This window comes from Leucoraja erinacea, chromosome 18 (genome assembly GCF_028641065.1).
Source record: "Leucoraja erinacea ecotype New England chromosome 18, Leri_hhj_1, whole genome shotgun sequence".
NCBI classification, from domain to species: Eukaryota; Metazoa; Chordata; class Chondrichthyes; order Rajiformes; family Rajidae; genus Leucoraja; species Leucoraja erinaceus.
This window is the reverse complement of record NC_073394.1, coordinates 5,419,689-5,435,319: the sequence shown is the minus strand read 5'-3', so window position 1 is coordinate 5,435,319 and position 15,631 is coordinate 5,419,689. Positions and strand designations below refer to the sequence as shown.

Below are 15,631 nucleotides of genomic sequence, written 5' to 3'. Positions count from 1 at the left end.
GTAAAATGGAGATGGAGTCAATGGAAGGGAGGCTGGTTTGTGTGATGGTCTGGGCTACATCCATAACTTCCTGCAGTCTAACATTATAATAATCTTATTTTTTATATAGCACATTTTTAGTCAACTTGCATTGACCCCAAAGTGCTTCACATAATTACATTACATTTAAACACAGGCAAAATGTTATAGTGCAAGGTATAACATTTAAATTGTAAATTGTAGGTCAAAGCACAAGACTCACCAATAATACTGAAGGCGATGAAGAAAAGTGCATAGCCTCGGTTTTTTGAATAGGCTGGAATCATCACTAGAAGGAAGGAAAGTGTTGCATCATTCAGTAAAACTAACACATAGTTTGGAAGGTAGTGATGGGGCAATTTGATAACACTAAATGCATCTTTGCAGAATAAAATCAAAGCCAAATTCGAGAGCTTATGGTTCTTGAGCCAATTGAGTGTACTGGCACGAAACTGAGACATTGTGTTCAGAGATAGAGCACGGAAACACAGAATCCACGTCGACCATCGATCACCCGTTCACACTCGTTGTACATCATCCCACTTTCTCATCCACTCCCTGCACAACAGGGGCAATTTACTAGAGGCCAATTAACCTACAATCCTGCATGTCATTGGGATATAAGATTAAGGGTTTGGACACGTTAGAAGCAGGAAACATGTTCCCCGATGTTAGGGGTGCCTGATGTTGGGGGAGTCCAGAACCAGGGGCCGTAGTTGGAGTAAGGGGTCCAGACATTTAGAACTGAGATGAGGAAATACTTTTTCCACACAGAGAATTGTGAGTCTGTGGAATTCTCTGCCTCAGAGGGCGGTGGAGGCCAGTTCTCTGGATGCTTTCAAAAGAGAGTTAGATGGAGCTCTTAAAGATAGCTGAGTCAGGGGGGTATGGGGAGAAGGCAGGAACGGGGTACCGATTGTGGATGATCGGCCATGATCACATTGAATGGTGGTGCTGGCTCAAAGGGCCGAAAGATCTACCCCTGCACCTGTTGTCTATTCCAAAGACGTGCGTGGTGAGTAGGTTAAATGGCTTCTGTGAATTGCCCCAAGTGTGTAGGATCGGACTAGCAACACCCCTGCACATTGGTACACTCGCCATGATGCACACACAACAAGAACACAGTGCAAGAATAACCCTCCCATCTACCCAGTTACAAACCATCCATGCATTCAACGTCCTGTTAGAGATTAATCCCTCAGCTTTGCCACAACTCAAAGCAGAACCCAATACAGCTATTGACAAAAAGGTGGATAATAAAAATATCCCAAGTTACAGTGAACAATGGTCAGGGAAGTAACAACAACACTTCCAATTAGTAGATTAGGTCATCTATCGAATTGTAAAAAAAGTCAGACACTGATTTATTAACCACATTTAGCAAAGGACGGCAATAAAGAAAATTAAAATATAGATCAGCCAACATCTTACGCTGCATGGAACAACTTCATAGGGTTTGGAAGACATTACTAATACCATATTTATAACCTTATTCAGGTTGCTAATCAATCAAAAATACTGTTTATTGTTCTGGATTGGAGCAATAGAACCAAGATAATTATTTTGGTTTATAGAGCTTAAAAGCTAGAGTCACAGCAACAAAACTGGTTCTTCAGCTCAACTTTCTGTGTCAACCAAGATGCTCCATCTGAGCTGGTCCTGTCTTCCCCCGAATCCTTCTAAACCTTTCCTATCCATGCACCTGTCCAAGTGCCTTTTAAATACAGTTACAACACCTGCCTCAACTACCTCCTCAGGCAGCTCGCTCCATATACCCACCACCCTCAGTGAAAAAGTTGCTCCTCTGCTTCCTATTAAATCTTTCCACTCTAACCTTAAACCTTCCTATGTTCTATGATTCTTGACTATGAGCTCTTCAAATACAGGCTCCAAGCTCTTGATTTATGAACAGCCCCTACATATTACAGACAATAGGTGCAGGAGGAGGCCATTCGGCCCTTCGAGCCAGTACTGCCATTCACTGTGATCATGGCTGATCATCCACAATCAGTACCCCGTTCCCACCTTCTCCCATTTCCCCCGACTCCGTTATCATTAAGTCCTCTCTCTAACTCGCTCTTGAAAGCATCCAGAGAAATGGCTTCCACTGCCTTCTGAGGCAGAGAATTCCGCAGATTCACAACTCTCTGGGTGAAAAAGTGCTTCCTCATCGCCATTCTAAACGGCCAGCCCCTTATTCTTAAACTGTGGCCCCTGGTTCTGGATTCCCCCAACATCGGGAACATGTTTCCTGCCTCCAGCGTGTCCAAAAGAACAGGTAGGAGATCGATGGGATGTAAATGCTGGCCTTTACAGGCATCTCCGCCACCAATGGCTTTTCAAAAATGACATTTTTGAACTTTTCAAAAAGTAATATTTCCGACTTGCAAACTGTTCGGTTAGGAACAGTTTACATGAAAGGACCATTGCCATGCACGGACCTGTAAGCTAAACTTTAGACAATACACCAAATATTTCCCATTGAAATAATTACAATCATGATGAGACTGCAAATAATATTTGGCCTCAAGAGTAAACAATCCAAACCTACCAAAGGTGGACACAAAATGCTGGAGTAAGTCAGCGGGACATGCGGCATCTCTGGAGAGAAGGAATAAGCGACGTTTCGGGTCGAGACCTTCAGACTAATGTCAGGAGAGGGGGCGGGACAAAGATAAAATGTAGTCGGAGGCAATAATGCCACCGTCCCACTTAGGAAACCTGAACAGAAATCTCTGGAGACTTTGCGCCCCACCCAAGGTTTCCGTGCAGTTCCCAGAGGTTTTTGTCAGTCTCCCCACCTGCTTCCACTACCTGCAACCTCCGGCAACCACCTGCAACCTCCGGGAACTGCACAGAAACCTTGGGTGGGGCGCAAAGTCACCAGAGGTTTCCGTTCAGGTTTCCTAAGTGGGACAGGGGCATAAGACTGGAGGAAGAACTGGGAAGGGGGAGGGGATGGAGAGAGAGGGAAAGAAAGGGCTAGCTATCTCAAGTTAGAGAAGAGTGGCGAGGACAGCGGAGAAGATCACCAGATCACCCCAACCTGCAATCCAGGACTTATACCCATCTCGCTGTCGCAAGAGAGCAACCAATATCATCAAAGACACCACCCACCCAGCACACAAACTGTTCACTCTCCTACCATCTGGCAAGCGCTACCGCAGCAGGCGGAGCAAAACCACCAGATTCAAAAACAGCTTTTTCCCTCAGGCAATCAGACAACTCAACACACTCAAGAAAATTCCATGAACATTTAACTCATTGTCTGCAGTATGCTATTTGCACTTTTCTATATTGCACCTTTATTATTGCACCTTAATAACATACCTCAAAATTTTACTACAGTTTGGCACACTGTGTATATTTTAAATAATGTATATTGCCTATCTTATTGGCATATTGTCTGTCTGTGTTATAATTATTACTTGCACATTTGGAGTACGGGGAAACGCAATTTCAATCCAATTTATTTGAATTGACAATAAAGTTTACTTTGAACTTGAACTCAATGTTCATACCGCTGGGGTGTGAGCTACCCAAGCGAGTTACTCCAACATTTTGCGTCTAACGTCGATTTAATACAGCATCTGCAGTTCTTTCCAAACCACATCTAATCCAAACCTACCATCAGGATTGTTGGCTGTTGTCAGCAGAACCAATAACGAGGTCAAAGACGATGACACATTCTGAAAATAGGCCCTCCATTCTTTATTCTCCTTCGAATTCTGGAGAAGGTTTCACAAGGAAAAGAAAGTTGTTATTCTTAACCGTTACGGCTTTGAGTTTAGTCACAATTAATTCGCATCATTATCAAACAGACCGATTCAGATTCAATTTTAATTGTCATTGTCAGTGTACAGTACAGAGACAACGATACAGGATAAATAGCTTAATCGCACAAGGTATCACACAGGGATATGCACAATCAAAAACACATGGAAAGTAACAGCTCAGTCTGTTAATTTGCAACCCAGAATAAACGAGGCAACTTGAAAATATTGGATGTACCTGTGGCCAGGGGGACACAGTTTAAGAATAAGGGACAAGGCATTTAGAACGGAGACGAGGAAACACTTTTTCACCCAGAGAATAGTGAGTCTGTGGAATTCTCTGCCTCAGAGGGCGGTGGAGGCAGGTTCTCTGGATACTTTCAAGAGAGAGCTAGATAGGGCTCTTAAAGATAGTGGAGTCAGTGAATAGGGGAGAAGGCAGGAACGGGGTACTGATTGGGGATGATCAGCCACGATTACACTGAATGGCGGTGCTGGCTTTCAGTCTGATGTGGGGGTGGGGGGGGGGGCGGGAAGAAGAGAGGAAGAGATGGAAACAATGGGCTGTGGGAGAGCTGGGAAGGGGAGGGGAAGGAGGGAGAAAGCAAGGACTACCTGAAATTGGAGAAGTCAATGATCATACCGCTGGGGTGTAAATGTACCCAAGCAAAATATGAAGTTCTGTAGTGTGTAGGATAGTCTAAACAGCGATCTAGTTTAGTCTCCAAACTAAAAACTTAAAAAAAAAAAAAATAATAAAGCAAAGGTCAAAGAGCCAAGGAACACTTTGCAAATAATTTTCTCTGGCACAGTTTGACAATGGCTGCCTCGCAGTCAAAAGAGGAGCTAATTGAAGTATTTAGATAAAAATGAAGAAACACAAGTTCATAACGTTTTTTGGACCTCAGACTTCCACCTCTGCCCTTTCCCCCGATCCTAACCCATTTGTAGATTAATTGTCAGCTGTAGAGCACTATCACCATTGAGTCATGAAACGCAGAAAGAGCGGCAGGAATATAATGTGTCATTGTTTGCAAAACAAGAACTGAAAATGCTTAGATAGGCACAAAAAGTTGGAGCGACTCAGCGGGGCAGGCAACATCTCTGGAGAGAAGGATTGGGTGACGTTTCGGGTCGAGACCCTTCTTCAAACTGGTTCGGGGAGAGTTTCCCTTATCCCTAACTAGTCTGACGAAGGGTCTCGACCCGAAATGTCACCCATTCCCCCTCTCCAGAGGTGCTGCCTGCCCCGCTGAGTTACTCCAGCTTTTTCTGTCCATCTTCGGTTTAAACCAGCATCTGCAGTTCTTTCCTTCGCTGAAAATGCTCGTCTCATTGAAGCGGAGGATATTCAAAGGACAACCCATCTTCCTGTCACACTCCATCAACATGACGGGTAGTGGTGGAATGTACCTCACCTGGGCTCGGGCGAACAGTAGCATGGCGATCATGGTGAACAGCAGCACGTGCAAGGCCAGAAGCAGCATCACACTGGAGAAGTACAACACAAAATTAACTTGCAGTTGTAGTTTTACCCCGACTCCTCTCCCTATAAAACATAGGAACTTATATCACAGGCACAAGCCCGACAGCACACAACATCGATATCGATGTCAAGATGAATTAATCTCATCTGCCTGCATATGATCTATATCACTCCATACCCATGTGGTCTGAACTACAGACTTGCATGTGTCTGTGGAACTTTTTATTTCCTTGTTTATTATATTGCAAGCAAGAATTTCATTGCTCTGTCTGGGACATGTGGCAACAAAACACTCTTGTCTTGACTGGACTCCTGATCTAAAAGAGCACAGAGTGCTGGAGTAACTCAGCGGGTCAGGCAGCATCTGTGGAGAACATGGATAGGTGATGTTTTGGGTCTTCTTCGGATGGCATTAACCAGCATCCGCTGTTCTTGTTTCTACATTCTTCCGATCTAGAGGCATCTCAAATGCTGCCACCATAAGAGTCCCCACCGCAACCTATGACAGGACGTTTCAGAGAAGCAGATAGGGCCAGAGAGTCATATAGCCTGGGAACAGGTCCTCAAGCCCAACTCATCCATGGTGACCAAGATGCCCTATTTACGCGAGTCCCATTTGGCCTCGTTTGGCCCATATCCCTCTAAACCATCTGACCGATGAACCTGCCGAAGGGGCTTTCATATAGTCTTTTATATACTGGAATAATTTTCCATTAATAAACCTGTCCCACTTTCCCCGAGTTACTCACAAATTCTCTCGAGTTCCCCCTTTATTCAAACTCGGAGAATTACAGTAATATCCAGCCGTAGGTACTCGGGGCTATTTTTTTTAAACTCGTAGACATTTTTCAACATGCTGAAAAAACGTCCGTCTTACCTGATGCCCCGGGTACGGGGAGAAGGCAGGAACAGGGTACTGATTGGGGATGATCAGCCATGATCACATTGAATGGCGGTGCTGGCTCGAAGGGCTGAATGGCCTACTCCTGCACCTATTGTCTATGTATCTACGTAATACATGACAATAATAAACTGAGCTAAAAGTAGAGTCTGTCTTACCTGATGCCCCGAGAATCTACGGCTGGCATTACGAGCCGCTACGATATATCTACAGACACTCTCCAAGTTTGTATCAAGGGGAAAACTCGGGAGAATTCGTGAGTAACACTGGAAAGTGGGACAGGGCCTTAAGACGCCAAGGAGGTTAATTGTACATTGACTAACTTACTTCCAGGTGAGCAATGTTGTTGAGTAGGGAAAAACCCTTCAGCTACCAAATAAACGCAAACAAATTTGGTGCATTTATAGTTCTAATACATCCTGTGAGGTTTTAAAACTCGAGAACCAGCCAGCTAAAAACGTTTAACCATGCGTTCGTAGGACCAGTTATAAGAACGCTGCAGTGAATTGCTGAACTGAGGTACAGAAAATTTAAAAAATGCACACCTCCAGATTCAGGGACAGTTTCTTCACAGCTGTTATCAAGCAACTGAACCATCCTCTCATCAAATGGTGACAGGTTCTGACCTACCATCTACCTCGTAACTGGAGACCCTCAGACTACCTTTAAATCGGACTTTATCTTGCAAATTCACCATGCAAGTTTCAAGTAGTTCGACAGTTTTTACCTGGCAATTTGAGGCAATGTCTGTCTGAGGCATTTCAATGTTTTCTTCATTAGAGACGAGTTTTGGAGGAGGAAGAAAGGTCGCAGAATTCTTCTCACCCTGACCCTCTAGAGGGGGAGACATTAAAAAAAGGTACAGATTCATCAGCAGTACAATGTGGGACGCGGATGGGACAACTCATGAACTTAGCCGAGCTTGAATATGTCGATAATATGAAAAATTCTACACACACACAATGATGACAAAGATGGCACCCAAGTAGGGTTGCCAACTGTCCTGTATTAGCCGGGACATCCCGTGTATTGGGCTAAATTGGTTTGTCCCGTACGGGACCGCCCTTGTCTTTGATTGCCACTACTCGGGTCGGGACTGTCGGGTTGGAGCTCCACGTCCGGCCCCGCCTCACCCGTCCCGACTTGGTGCAGCCCATGCAGTGCAGCAGCAGCATTGCCTCGCCCGTGACCCCGTCGGTCGGCAGCCCGGCGACACCACCACCCCTTCCTTCTCATGGCCGATCATCGGTTCATGCGTTGGATGGGGCGCCGGACTTTGCGCGCGGCCTGGGCCAAAACTCCTCAGCTGGCCCCGCCGGCTGGGCTTTGTGTGCAGTCCAGCACCCGGGGCCAACTCATCATTCACCCAGCCACGGCTGAGTCGGTCAACGAATTGTCATCGGGAATTTGTCCCTTATTTAGGAGTGAGAGAGTTGGCAGCTCCACTCCCGAACCAGGCGAATCTCAGCGTGCTGGTCCCAGACACGGATCGGAAATCACTCATTACAATCGCTCCACTCTTTTTAACCTCGACTCCAACGGCAGCATTTCTTACTTTAACCACGTTATTCCCTTTGTCCTGCACCTGTACACTGTAGACGCCCCCATTGCAATCATGTAGTCTTGCCGCTGACTGGTTAGCACACTACAAAAGCTTTTCACTGTACCTCGGTACACGTGACAATAAACTAAACTAACTAAACAATGAAGGGTCGGGTTTGCTGCCAATGTGGCCAAGTGGTTAGATTAGTTTAGAGGTACAGCACGGAAACAGGCCCTTCAGCCACTAGAGCACTATCCTACACACTAGGGACAGTTCACTATTTTTACCAAACCTATCAACCTGCAAACCTGAACTTTTAAATTGCTTTCCGTCGCAGTGAGGAATGTGGAGGAGTCACTGTGGTGGATGTTTATGTTAAAATGTATTTTGTGTGTTCCATTGCTTTTGTTTGTATGACCGACTTGGCAAATGAAATTCCTCGTATGTTGCAAACCATACTTGGCTCGTAAAGTTTTCAAGAAGGAACTGCACCACTCAGTCCGCATTAACCAACGTGATCTCCCCGTGTCTCAGCACTTCAACTCCCCCTCCCATTCCGAATCCGACCTTTCTGTCCTGGGCCTCCTCCATGGCCGGAGTGAGCACGGCGGGGAAATTGGAGGAGCAATTTCCCCCCCCCCCCCCCCCCCACTCCCCCACCTTACATCAGTCTGAAGAAGGGTTTTGGCCTGAAACGTTGCCCATTTCCTTCGCTCCATAGATGCAACCTCACCTGCTGAGTTTCGCCAGCACTTTTGTCTACCTTGGCTAATAAAGTATTATTGTGATTGATTGGGAACTTTGGAGTGTGGGAGGAAACTGGAGCACCCGGGGAAAACCCAAGCAGTCACGGGGAGAGCGTACAAGCTCCGTGCAGACAGTATCCGTAGTCAGGATCGAACCCGGCTCTCTGGCGCTGTCAGGCAGTAACTCTACCGCTGTGCATTCTTGCTGCCCCGAGTTCAGTCACAGTATTTAATGATCAGTAATGTTGAAGAACAAAATGGAACTCAAATATTACAGCATGTTATGAGCCTATTGCAATACATAAGAAGGTTCTCTGGATGCTTTCAAGAGAGAGTTAGATAGAGCGCTTAAAGATAGCGGAGTCAGGGGATATGGGGAGAAGGCAGGAACGGGGTACTGATTGAGGATGATCAGCCATGATCACATTGAATGGCGGTACTGGCTCGAAGGGCCGAATGGCCTTCTCCTGCACCTATTGTCTAAAGTTGAGAATAGTTTGCGGTTATAGGATCATCATTTACAGCACTGGGATCAACCAACACCAGCCTTCACTGCAGCTCACCTTGTTAACCCGACTGTGTCCAATCTACTTGTAAAGTCGCATCTTACCTCCTCACAAAACAGGCCCATGGACACCATCCAATCAATCGTGGAGACTGCGAGCACAAGAGTGTAGGCAATCAGCCATTTTGTCTTCCGAAATTCTTCCCATCCAATTAGATAACTCTGCATTAAAACAGAAATGCGTTCAAAACAAAATCTCAAAGTCAAGACGTGCTTTAACAGAGGAGAAACATTCACAAGGAAAGAGCCTTACCAGAGAGGAAGGCAGTCCAGAGAGCCGAGTAATAAGTGAAGGTACACAAAAATGCTGGAGAAACTCAGCGGGTGCAGCAGCATCTATGGAGCGAAGGAAATAGCCTATTTCCTTCGCTCCATAGATGCTGCTGCACCGGCTGAGTTTCTCCAGCATTTTTGTCTACCTTCGATTTTCCAGCATCTGCAGTTCCTTCTTAAAGAACAATAAGTGAGTTCGGTATTCCGAAAAAACGCAAGGAATCATGGGATTGGTCAAAGGTCACTCGCGATAAACACTCTCGGCAACCGTGCCGCCACACGCACACAGACCTGCGCCTCTTCCGCAGCCAGGATCGAACCCGGGTCTCCGGCACCACCAAACCGCCAATGGACCATCCCCGTCCCCTCTCGAGTGTCCCCTCCCCCCGCCCCCCGTCTGGGGGCGGCAGGAGACGTCGGGAGTCAGACGGGAACGGCGCCCCAGGCCCACAGCCAGCGCGGAGGAGAAGCGCTAACCCCAGCCCAACTCTGCCTGTCCCGCCGGGTTATCTAAGTAAGCAAGTAAGTTTGTTGGCCAAGTAGTCACATACAAGGAATCTGCCTTGGTGCTCCGCCCGCAAGTAACAACATGACATACAGTGACAGTTACGAATGACTCCGAAAACCTGAACATCCATACCTTAACCTACAGCCCTGGACTGACGGGGCCCAGGCTTACAGCCAGCGCGATGGCCGAAAGTGTTTATCGCGCGTGACCTATGACCTAGGCATGCGCAATCGGAATACCGAACTCGCTTATTGAAAACACCTTTGCAACAGCAAGACAAGCACAGTTAGGTCAGCGGGTCTAAGCTTATTTAATTTTGTCTGGAATCACATGGAACTACAGATGCGGTGGGAAGGAGCTGCAGATGCTGGTTTTTGCCAAAGATAGACACAAAATGCTGGTGTAACTCAGCGGGTCGGGCAGCATCTCTGGGGAAAAAAGATGGGTGACGTTTCGGGCAGACTGATGGTGGTGACTGCTACATTATCGGAGCAGTTGTAAATGAACCTGCAATCATTGCTCTTTCTGAACTGACAAGTTCATGGTTCATTAGTGATAGTAGCAGAATTGGGCCATTCGGCCCTTCAAGTCTACTCTGCCATTCAATCGTGGCTGATCTATCTCCCCCTCTCAATCCCATTCTCCTGCCTTCTCCCCATAACCCCTGACTGCGCTATCTTTAAGCGCTCTATCTAACTTTCTCTTGAAAGCATCCAGAGAATTGGCCTCCACTGCCTTCCAAGGCAGAGAATTCCACAGATTCATAACCCTCTGTGTGAAAAAGTTTTTCCTTATCTCCGTTCAAAATGGCCCACCCCTTATTCTTAAACTGTGGCCCCTGGTTCTGGACTGCCCCAACATCGGGAACATGTTTCCTGCCTCTAGCGTATAAAATGAAATGTAAAAATAATTGCAGAGTAAGATAAATACTGCAACCATGCTCTTTTTCTCAGGTTGAATATTCCCATAGCATACTTCAGAATTTAATAAACTTGGACAAAGATTATTAAGTGGCTAATGGATTTTTAGTTATTGAACTTTTTTCTGTTTGTTTTATTAAGTTATCTATTGGGACAAACTGTAATGCTGCTGCAAGTACCATCGAGGGGGTCTATCGCAGTCGCTGGCTCAAAACGGCTCCACACTATCCTGGCTACACACTCATCTCCCCGCTGCCTTCAGGTAGAAGGTACAGGAGCCTGAAATCTGCAACAACCAGGTTCAGGAATAGCTGCTTCCCCACAGCCATCAGGCTATTAAACTCAACTCAAACAAATCTCTGATCATTGCACTTTATCTGTTTATTTGTGTGTGTGTGTGCGTGTGCATGTGTACACACACACACACACGCACAGGCACACTGAATCTGTTCTGGATCTGTTCTGTATTTATTTATGCCTACAATATTCTGTTGTGCTGAAGCAAAGCAAGAATTTCATTGTCCTATCTGGGACACATGACAATAAACTCTCTTTAATCTTGGAAGTTTTTCATGGCCCCATCTCAGTGCTTATGACAATTAATCCCGCTTGCCTGTTGGAGTCAACACCTTACCTTTATTATTACATCGACCATAAATAAGAGAAGGCACAAAGCTTCAATCCCTTCCATTAGTCCACAGGAAGGCTCCCAAATTACATGGCGGAATCGGAGATCAGACGTAAGGCTCAAAGACGAAGGCTTCTCAAAAAAGGCCAAGATCAAAATCACAAAGATAGTGCTGCTCAGAAACCTGGAAGAGAAGAGAAGAAAAATAATGGAAACACGAGGAACTGCAGATGCTGGAAGCTGGAGCAAAACACAAAGTGCAGGAGGAACTGAGCAGGTCAGGCTGCACCTACGGAGGGGGATGGACAGGCAACGTTTCAGGTCAGGACCCTTCGTCAGATTGATGGTCGTGGCTAACCCCTCGATGTCGAGGATGATGGTGTACGTTCTGTTGTGTTTATGGACTCTCAGGTGGCTTACGAGTCCCATCCTGGCTTTGAAAGTTCTTCGACATTCAGGACGGGGAATTCCAGATTGATGGCAGTAGTGGGCAGAAATCTGGACAAGAAGGATGGGATACGATGTAGCTCGGCAAGTGATAGGTGGATAGAGATGAGGTGGGTTTCATTAGGTGGGGGGGGGGGGGGGGGGGGGGGGGGAGATTAAGCGGCAAAGAATAGTGATGAAAGGGAGACAAAAGAGTGTTGGATAAGGAGAAGAGTGAAATTGTTCACAGTTGGGGAAGTCCAGAACAAGGGGTCACAGTTTAAGGATAAGGGGGAAAATCTTTTCGGACCGAGATGAGAAAAAAAATTTCACACAGAGAGTGGTGAATCTGTGGAACTCGCTGCCACAGAAAGTAGTTGAGGCCAGTTCATTGGCTATATTTAAGAGGGGGTTAGATGTGGCCCTTGTGGCTAAAGGGATCAGGGGGTATGGAGAGAAGGCAGGTACGGGATACCGAGTTGGATGATCAGCCATGATCATATTGAATGGCGGTGCAGGCTGGAAGGGCCGAATGGCCTACTCCTGCACCTATTGTCTATGTTTCTACTTAAAGCCAGAGGGGAGGGATGTAAGTGGATGAGGTTAGTCAAAAAAAAAAAAGTAGGAAATCAGTCTCCGGCCATTTTATTCAAGATCTTCGTCAAAATATTCCTGAATGCGGTCAATAAATACTCGTAAACACAAAATATATAACCGTAGCTAATCCCAACAATCGTGTCAATATCCAGACAAGCAAACATGTTCAAATACGGCAGCAAAGTGGCGCCGCTGGTAGAACGTCTGCCTCTTAATGGCAGAGACCCGGGTTCGATCCTGACCATGGGTGCTGTCTGTGTGGAGTTTGCATGTTCTGTGTCCGTTTCCTCCGGGTGCTCTGGTTTCCTCCATCAGAAAGACGTACGGGTTTTTAAGGTAATTGTCTCCCGTTCATTGTAAGGAGAGGATGTGAAACTGAGATAACCAAGGACTAGTGCAAACGAGTTATCGATGGTTGTTTTTTTTTTTAAGTTTAGAGATACAGCGCAGAAACAGGCCCTTTAGTCCACCGAGTCCGCTCTGACCAGTACTCCCCGCATATTAACACTATCCTACACACACACACCAAGGACTTTTTTTTTTAACATTTACCAAGCCAATTTACCTACATACCTGTACGTCTTTGGAGTGTGGGAGGAAACCGAAGATCTCGGAGAAAACCCACGCAGTCACAGGGAGAACGTACAAATGACGTACAGGCAGCGCCCACACCCAGATCTCCGGTGCTGCAAGGCAGTAACTCCACCGCCCTGGTAGGCATGGACTCGGTGGGCCGAAGGGCCTGTTTCCATGCTGAATTTTTCAATTCAACACTTCAGTTTAATGCGCTGAACGAAAATTTCAAGCTTAACTTCTGCTCAGTCATAACTTCCAACAAACAGCAGCCACAGAAGCGATAACAGCAGTCTCCAATGGTGCAGAATAAAAAATGCAGACACAAGCTCGAGCTGCTGATAGCCAAAACAAACGCAAGGCATTCTGTAATTATTTCATCCACATCCAACGCCATAACATCCCCGAGCCTGCAACATCAAGCATATTATCCCAATTGGCAGAAAACATTCAATAGCAGAATATTTACCCTTCAAACCATGTGAGCCAAGCTCCATCAAGGAACCAAATGATCAGTCTCTTTCCAGCAGCTACGAGGCAACTGAACCATCCGACCACCAACTAGAGAGTGGGCTTAAGCTGCCATCTGTCTCATTGAAGACCCTCGGACTATCTTTAATTGGACTTTACAATAGACAATAGGTGCAGGAGTAGGCCATTCGGCCCTTCGAGCCAGCACTACCATTCAATGTGGTTATGGCTTGATTGTAATCATGTACAGTCTTTTTACTGACTGGATAGCACGCAACTAAAGCTTTTCACTGTCTGTCAGTACATGTGGCAATAATAAACCAAGTTAAATCTAGTTCCGTGGGACTAATATTACTTTAGTTTCGAGACACAGCATGGAAACAGGCCCTACGGCCCACCAAGAACACACTGACCATGGATCACACTAGTTCTACATTATCCCGCCTTCTCATCCATTTCCTACCCGGCAGGGGAAACGCAGAGGCCAATTAATCGACAAACTCGCAACGCATTTCAGTTGTGGAAGGAAACCGGAAGAAATCCACAGGGAGAACGTGCAAACTCCACACAGATAGCACCCGAGGTCAGGATCAAACCTGGGTCTCTGGTGCTGGGAGCCAGCAGCTCAACCAGCATAAACAACAAAACAGCCAATTTAATTTTTTTTATTTTATTTTTTACAAAGAATTGTGAAGAGAACTGACGGAGCTTTATGTTTTCTAAATGGGGAGAGAATCCAGAATCGGAGGCGCAAGGGGACTTGGGAATGCCAGCGCAGAATTCCCAAAAAGTTAATCTGCAAATTGAATCAGTCGTAAAGAAAGCAAACTCAATGCTAGCATTTATTTCAAGAGGGCTTGAATACAAAAACAGGGATGTAATGCTGGGGCTCTATAAGGCACTGGCAAGCCCACATTTGGAATATTGTGAGCAATTTCGGGCACCGTATCATAGGAAGGATGTGCCGGCTCTGGAGAGGGTCCAGGGGAGGTTTACAAGAATGATCCCAGGAATGAGTGGGTTAACCCATGATGAGCGTTTGTCGGCACTGGGCCTGTACTCGCTGGAGTTTAGAAGAATGATGGGGGACCTCATTGAAACGTACAGAATAGTGAAAGGCTTGGATAGAGTGGATGAGGAGAGGATGTTTCCACTAGTGGGAGAGTCTAGGATTTGAGGTCATAGCCTCAGAATTAAAGGACGTTCTTTTAGGAAGGAAATGAGGGGGAATTTCTTTAGTCAGAGGGTGGTGAATCTGTGGAATTTTTTGCCACAGAAGGCTGTGGAGGCCAAGTCAGTAGATATATTTAGGGCAGAGATAGATAGATTCTTGATTAGTAGGGATGGCATAGGTTATGTATGGGAAGAAGGCAGGAGAATGGGGTTAGGTGGGAGAGATAGAATCAGCCTCGATTGAAAGGCGGAATAGACTTGATGGGCCTAATTCTATTCCTGCCACTTATAGGATAGGACTTACCGCTGACACGCCTTTGAATAGTACCATCGATAAAGCTTTAGGGACTGGGAATCCACGCGATGATTTATGGTGCGATACTGTAAGAAAAGTGAAAGATCAAAGTGGATATACCATAAATTCAACAAATCACGGCAAGCTTCAGGTTAACATAAAGAAAGTAATTCAAAATTAGGCTTCAAAAGAACATTGCACTTTAAATGAATCGATGGAAATTCTCCGACCAAGATCTCAAAATGAATATTCTTCCAAATAGCTCCAAAAGCAATGCTTGATATCCACAGAGATGATAACCATAAATCTTAGCAACACTTGTGGTGGATTAAAAACCATTGTTATACCGGAATTTAATCAAAGTAAATGTGCATTTGTTTTACTAAATCAAAAAATTTAGTGCAAAATGCAAAGTTCAAGAACATCTCTCTTTCTCTGCTCAGACCATAATATGTCAGGCAGTTCAGGGTTAACAAATTCAAAACATAATACTCTAAACGTGGCCTCACCAATGCCTTGTACAAAAACAACCTCAGTCTGAAGAAGGGTTTCGGCCCGAAACGTCGCCTATTTCCTTCGCTCCATAGATGCTGCTGCACCCGCTGAGTTTCTCCAGCAATTTTGTGTACCTTAGCTCCCAATATTCAATAGAATACTGGAGTAGCTCAGCGGGACAGGCAGCATCTCTGTAGAGAACGAATGGGTGACATTTCGGGTCGAGGCGCTTCTTCAGAC

The 15,631-nt window shown here is 45.8% G+C and overlaps 1 protein-coding gene across 1 annotated transcript in view; it reads right to left on the bottom strand.

The window, feature by feature from the left end:
• The window catches only part of tpcn2 (two pore segment channel 2), a 41,003-nt gene extending 25,372 nt beyond the window's left edge, over window positions 1–15,631 (bottom strand). Inside the window, exons 1-7 of the mRNA XM_055649195.1 lie at window positions 14,906–15,631; window positions 11,368–11,545; window positions 9,078–9,194; window positions 6,906–7,012; window positions 5,210–5,282; window positions 3,647–3,746; window positions 242–307 (exon numbers count right to left, since the gene is read on the bottom strand). Coding sequence (XP_055505170.1) covers window positions 242–307; window positions 3,647–3,746; window positions 5,210–5,282; window positions 6,906–7,012; window positions 9,078–9,194; window positions 11,368–11,424 — 520 coding nt within the window. The 5' untranslated portion in view covers window positions 11,425–11,545; window positions 14,906–15,631. The remainder of the gene's footprint in view (window positions 1–241; window positions 308–3,646; window positions 3,747–5,209; window positions 5,283–6,905; window positions 7,013–9,077; window positions 9,195–11,367; window positions 11,546–14,905) is intronic.